The sequence below is a fragment of the Mus musculus genome, chromosome 10 (genome assembly GCF_000001635.26).
Source record: "Mus musculus strain C57BL/6J chromosome 10, GRCm38.p6 C57BL/6J".
In the NCBI taxonomy this organism is placed as follows: Eukaryota; Metazoa; Chordata; class Mammalia; order Rodentia; family Muridae; genus Mus; species Mus musculus.
This window is the reverse complement of record NC_000076.6, coordinates 62,789,420-62,795,419: the sequence shown is the minus strand read 5'-3', so window position 1 is coordinate 62,795,419 and position 6,000 is coordinate 62,789,420. Positions and strand designations below refer to the sequence as shown.

The 6,000-nt window shown below is 46.6% G+C and overlaps 1 protein-coding gene across 6 annotated transcripts in view; it reads left to right on the top strand.

Moving 5' to 3' along the window:
- The first annotated feature begins 3,051 nt into the window (after window positions 1–3,051).
- The window catches only part of Ccar1 (cell division cycle and apoptosis regulator 1), a 48,441-nt gene continuing 45,492 nt past the window's right edge, over window positions 3,052–6,000 (top strand). Inside the window, exons 1-2 of one of the 6 annotated variants that reach the window (NM_026201.3) lie at window positions 3,052–3,204; window positions 4,378–4,499. In NM_026201.3, the coding sequence (NP_080477.1) occupies window positions 4,427–4,499 (73 nt within the window). In that variant the 5' untranslated portion in view covers window positions 3,052–3,204; window positions 4,378–4,426. Of the gene's footprint in view, window positions 3,291–4,377; window positions 4,500–6,000 lie in introns of all 6 variants that reach the window. The other 5 variants (XM_006513997.3, XM_006513996.4, XM_011243537.3 and 2 more) reach the window with 5 other exon arrangements.

Below are 6,000 nucleotides of genomic sequence, written 5' to 3'. Positions count from 1 at the left end.
TCTGAGTTCAAGGCCAGCCTGGTCTACAAAGTGAGCTACAGGACACAAAGGGCTACACAGAGAAACCCTGTCTTGAAAAACCAAAAACCAAAACCAACCAACCAAACAAACAAACAAACAAAGGTCAGCTGAGGAAATAAGGGAAAGGGTGGTATGTTTGTTTATATTGTAAACATAAAAACAGAAATTCTGGCAGAGGCAGGTGGATTTCTGAGTTGGAGGCAAGCCTGGTTACAGAGTAAGTTCCAGGACAGCCAGGGCTACACAGAGAAACCCTGACAACAAAACAGAAATTCTGGAGTCAGTGCCTCTTTTCGTAGCTCTGCCTCTCCTGGCACTGACTGTGTTCACCATGCTAGCCTCGAACTCACAGAGATCAGTCGGCTTCTGTTTCCCTCGTGCTAGAATTGAGGGTGATATAGCAGTCTCCATGTCTGACTTTTTATTCACTTTAGAAAATATTTTATTTTCTATTTTTCAGAAGTTTTATGTGAATAACGATGTTTCTATTGCGTGTATGTGTGTGCATAACCCACACCAATCGACAACCATAGAGACCAGAAGAAAGCAACTATACCCTGTAGAACAGGGTTACTGAAGTTTTTAGCCACCCTGTAGGTGTTGTGATTAGAAGTCACATCCTCTGGAAGACCTCACAGTACTCTTTTCTTTTTTTTTACTTATTTATTTATTCATTTATTTATTTATTTATTATATGGAAGTACACTGTAGCTGTCTTCAGACACTCCAGAAGAGGGAGTCAGATCTTGTTACTACGGATGGTTGTGAGCCACCATGTGGTTGCTGGGATTTGAACTCTGGACCTTCGGAAGAGCAGTCGGGTGCTCTTACCCACTGAGCCATCTCACCAGCCCCCTCACAGTACTCTTAACTTCTGAGTGTTTGCCCTTAAATTTCATTTTTATTCATGTGTATGAATTTGTGTATATGTTTGTGTGAGCCTGTGTCACATGTGTGCAGTATCCCAGGAGGCCGGGAGAGGGCCTCAGAGTTCTGTTTAGTTGTATGGGGCTAATGTAGATGGTGGGATGAGCTCCAAGGTTTAGGAAAGAATATCAAGTGGGCCTAACTGCTGAACCATCCCTCTAGCTCTGTTTCGTGTGTTTTATTTATTTTGTTTTTGTTTTTGGTCTTTTGAGACAGGATTTTTCTGTTTCACCCTGGCCATTCTGGAACTCACTCTGTAGACCAGGCTGGCCTTGAACTTAAATATCTGCCTACCTCTGTCTCCCAAGTGCTGAGATTAAAGGCATGTACCACCACTGCTCTGCTTTGTGTGTTTTATAAACACTCTTTCACTATGTAGCCCTGGCTGTCCTGTGCCTTACAATGTAGACCAAGCTAATCTAGAAGTCATAGAGACATGTCAATCCAAAATACAGACATCAAAAACATATGCCTGGGGTTTCTTTCAGAACTTAAAAAAAAAAAAAAAGAAGTATTTATTTATTTATTTATTTATTATGAGTACACTGTAGCTGTCTTCAGACACACCAGAAGAGGGCATCAGATCCCATTACCGATGGTTGTGAGCCACCATGTGGTTGCTGGGAATTGAATTCAGGACCTCTGGAAGAGCAGTTAGTGCTCTTAACCGCTGAGCCATTTCTCCAGCCCCCAGAACTTTTTTTGATAAGGTATCTCAGATTTAAGTTTTCTCACTTTGTCCCTCTTATTGCTGGGCCACCTGGCACACGCTGTTTTGAATTTTTACAAATTACTATAGTGTGATGACTATATTCTAATAGTTTGAAGGTCAGGACAGAATTAGTAAGGACAAAGGAGTTACATTTTACCCAACTTCTGTAAGTTTTACTTAAGTGGGAGAAAGGACCCTTGTGGTTTGAAAAATATTAAAGAACGTGTACCTATGTGATCCTGTGTTCATAAAATTTAAGGGAAAAAATACAAGGAACCACAGAAAAAGCTATATATTTTATCCTATTGGGTTTGATGAGATAAGGTGTTACACAGTCCAGGCTGGCCTTGAACTCCTGATCCTCCCTTCCCCTCCCTCCCAAGTGTTAGATTACAGGTCACCACCTGATCATGCTTGGCTCAGCTAATCTTATGTGGGATTCCTAGCATAAGCTATTTCATGTTGAGAATTTGACTAGATGTCACCAGCAGGTGTAGGACAAAATTAGAAAATGACTTAATAATAGCTCTGTCTTTCATTTTTTGAGACAGGGTTTATCTGTGTTGCCCTGGCTGTGTCTGCCTCTGCCTCTTGAGCGCTGGGATTAGAGGTGTGCACTTCCCCCATCCCCCAACCTTTCCACTCCCTCTCGCCCCCCAAATCCTCCAGCTGTTTCTTTTCAGTAGGGTCTTCAAATACTAGGGGTGATGATGGCCTGCACTCAGTGTATTAAAATCCACTCAGTTGTTCGCTTTTACACATTCCAGCCTTAATCCCGAGGAGATGGCACTGCGGTTAAAAGCACTAATCTCTGTTCTCAGGACCTGGGATTGATTATCAGCACCCACGGGGTGGTTCACACCGGTCAGGAACTCTAGTTTCGGGGGATCTGTCGTCTTCTCAGCTCCAGGGGCACCAAGCCCACACCTGTGCGCATAAATCATGGAGGCAAAACCCTCTAAAAATGAAAAGAATGTAAACAAAAAAAAATTTTTTTTTTTTGTTCTTCGAGACAGGATATGTCTGTATAACCCTGACTGTTTTGGAACTCACTCTGTAGACCAGGCTGGCCTCGAACTCAGAAATCCGCCTGCCTCTGCCTCTCGAGTGCTGGGATTAAAGGCGTGCGCCACCACTGCCCGCTAACAACGAAGTTCTTACAGGCTTATTCTTCCAAACATGTTCCAAACAAGAATAGAGGGACCACAAGATGGCGGCGGCGACACCGGCCGGACCACGTGACTGCCGCTCGCTCTCCCTCTCTCTCCCAGGGAAGGACAGCGTTGGCCTCAGAGCAGGCGAGCGACAGCCAGCTCATTGTTCAGCGAAGTCAAGGTAACCCGGCTGAGGCTCGCTCTCGCTCCCCAGTGAACGCACTCGCGGGGAGCGCGCACGCCGAACTTTTTTCGCGCACGCGCCCGTTCCTCTCGGAACCGGGAGGCGGTGCGGCGTAGGCAGGGGGGTTGGAGGGGAAAGCAGTCTGCGCATGCGCCTGAGCTTGACGGGTTTGAAATGGCTTCTCGGTTAACCCGGGCCAGACTCAGGTGAAGGTCTGGTCAGTGTTTTGGTGTGGCGCGGTGGGAGGCCGCGGCGGGTTGCTTCCGTTCGTTGGCAGCCGGTCAGCGGAGGGGTAGGGAGCGAGTGATGTGGCGGTGGCGGGTGGGTGTGTGATGGCGGACGCCGCGGGGCCGGCGGGCGAGGGACGCGGTCCCTTTTGTGCGGGTCGGAGTAGGCCCCACGCGCCGCGCCCTGCCCCCAGCGCAGCGGCTCCAGGCCCCTCAGGTGCGGCCTGCGCCCCTTCGACTGGGCCGGGCCAGGCCGGAGGCCGTGCGTCCTCCGGCCCGCGCTGCCCCGCCGCTGAGACCCGGCCCCGGGCGGCGGCGGCGAGCGTTTCCAGCGCTTGGAGGTTCTCTCAGACCGGCCCGGGGACCTCGGGGACTGCGACGACCCGCGGGCCCCAGTGGCCGCGGCCTGGGGCGCTGCCTTCCATCTTTCACGGCCGGCGCGTGGGAGGAAGATGAGTGTCCTCACCCCGGGATGCCAGGCCCATCTTTTCCTTTTCTCTTGGGTTTTTGAGCCGGGGTCTTCGCAGTGGTTCTTTTGGAGCCGCGCGTCCTCCCAACTGCCTCCCCACTCCCGGAGTGGAGACTAGGGTGACAAAGGCCATAGTGACTTCCTAGCCCTTAAAGTAATGTTCGTTATTGAGATGGTATCTGCCAATACCTTTATGGGGGAGGGGGGGTCTCGACGCAGTTTCCGTTATTGATTTAACCCCACTGCAGGACCTCAGACCATCGCCCAAAGAAACACGCAGGCTGTACTTGCTGCGTCTATAAGTTCGTTTGTCCCCAGAGAGAGAGGCTCTGTATCTAGCCCTAGCTGGTTTGTAATGTCATATAAATCATGCTGGCCTGGAGTTTATAGAGATCCGCCTGACTCTGCCTCTGGAGGGATGGGTTGGGAGGGGATTAAAGGCTTTGCCACTAAGCTCGGGCAGACCTTTTTAGGAAATGACCTTGTAGTTACTGAAGGAAGTTCCTTTAAGTCAGCCCCAAGGATATCTTTTAAATAGAGTATGCACAAGTGATCTGTTGATAGGCTGGTTGTGCGTTTTATTTCAAATGTTCTGTTGCACACTTCGGTTGGTTCTTGTTTGGAACGTGTCTTTAATATATCAATGATTTCTCTAAACTAGCCTTTTCCTATATCCTTTATAGGTATCTGCTATAGAAGGGAAACAAGTGAAAGTTTTCCCCCCCTTGCATCATGGCTCAGTTTGGAGGACAGAAGAATCCACCATGGGCTACTCAGTTTACAGCCACTGCGGTCTCACAACCAGGTCAGGCAACTGAACCCTTGGACTGGAAATGATATACCCTTTAGTTTTTAAGATACTTTTGAAAATTAACTCAGGAACAAAAACAAAACCCCACTTATCCAGCAATTTGAACACTTTTTTTTTTTTTTTTTTTTTTGGTTTTTCAAGACAGGGTTTCTCTGTGTAGCCCTGGCTGCCCTGGAACTCACTTTGTAGACCAGGTTGGCCTCGAACTCAGAAATCCTCCTGCCTCTGCCTCCCAAGTGCTGGGATTAAAGGGGTGTGCCACCACGCCCGGCTCTTTGTTTTTGTTTTGTTATTTGTGTCTAATTTTTTTTTAGTTTACTAAGGGGTTTTGCCATTTAAGTCTTCCACTACACTTTACCATTTGTGTTTGGCCTTTGATATACAGTCTTTATTAGCAGCAGTCCTTTGGCATGAGCAACCACACCCAGCTTATAGTTTTCAAATGCCTTAAGTTTATCTTTTTTCCTCTGGGTTTTTGGGTTTCAGTTAGGTTTGTCTGTGTAGCCAGTAGTCTTGGCTGTCATGGAACTCACTATTTTGACCAGGCTGGCCTTGAACTCAGATCTGCTTGCCTCTGCCTCCCAAATGCTGGGACTAAAGGTGTGTGCCACCATGCCCATAATTAAAGTTGGTTTAATTATGTTTTATAGAACACTAATTTATTAGAGAGAATCCTCCTTCCCTAGCTTCCTCCCTTCCTTTGTGGTGCTGGGGATTTAATTGTACTGAGCTTCAAGTAGAATATATCTTGTTTCCCATGTTTTCAGTTTTAAGAAGATACATTTTTAGGCCAGGTATGGTGGCATACTTCTCAAAACAACAAAAATCAAAAAACCAACCTGCTTTAAAACTTAAACAGCAAAAACAAAAAAGCCAAAGTATTTTAAAGTAAATATACCTGATTTATCTTTCTTCTTTTCTTTTTTTTCCTGGTCATAGTCGACATGCCTTTAATTTTAACACTTGGGAGGCACAGGCAGGATCTCTGAGTTTAAGGCCAGCCTGGTCTAAATAATGAGTTCCATGATAGCCAGGATTACATAGATCTTATCTAGATGCCTCTCCCCTAATTATTTGTATTTTTTAAAATTACATTTTCATGCTCCTCTGGAGTATGAGTTTGAGAGAGAGGGGGTGGGAGAAAGAGGATTAAAGTCAGAGACAAGTGGCAGACGTTTGTTTTCGTTCATGTAGGGTAGGTCTTGTGAATTGAATTGAGTTTGCCAGCCTTGATGGCAAGCACATTTACCCAGTGATCCTCCTGGCTGAGCCCTTAGCATTGTTCTGTGTGTGATGTGTATATCAGAGCAGGTATTCGTGTGTGGAGGTTAGTGGACAACTTTTGGTAGTTGGTTCTTTCACGATGGGTTCTGGGGATTGAACCCAGGTTGTCAGACTTGTATGGCAGGTGCTTTTACCCCCATTGAGTAAGATTACTGGTACATTTATGGTTTCATTTGTTTGTGTTTAATGTAGAAATACTGACTCTTTAAGA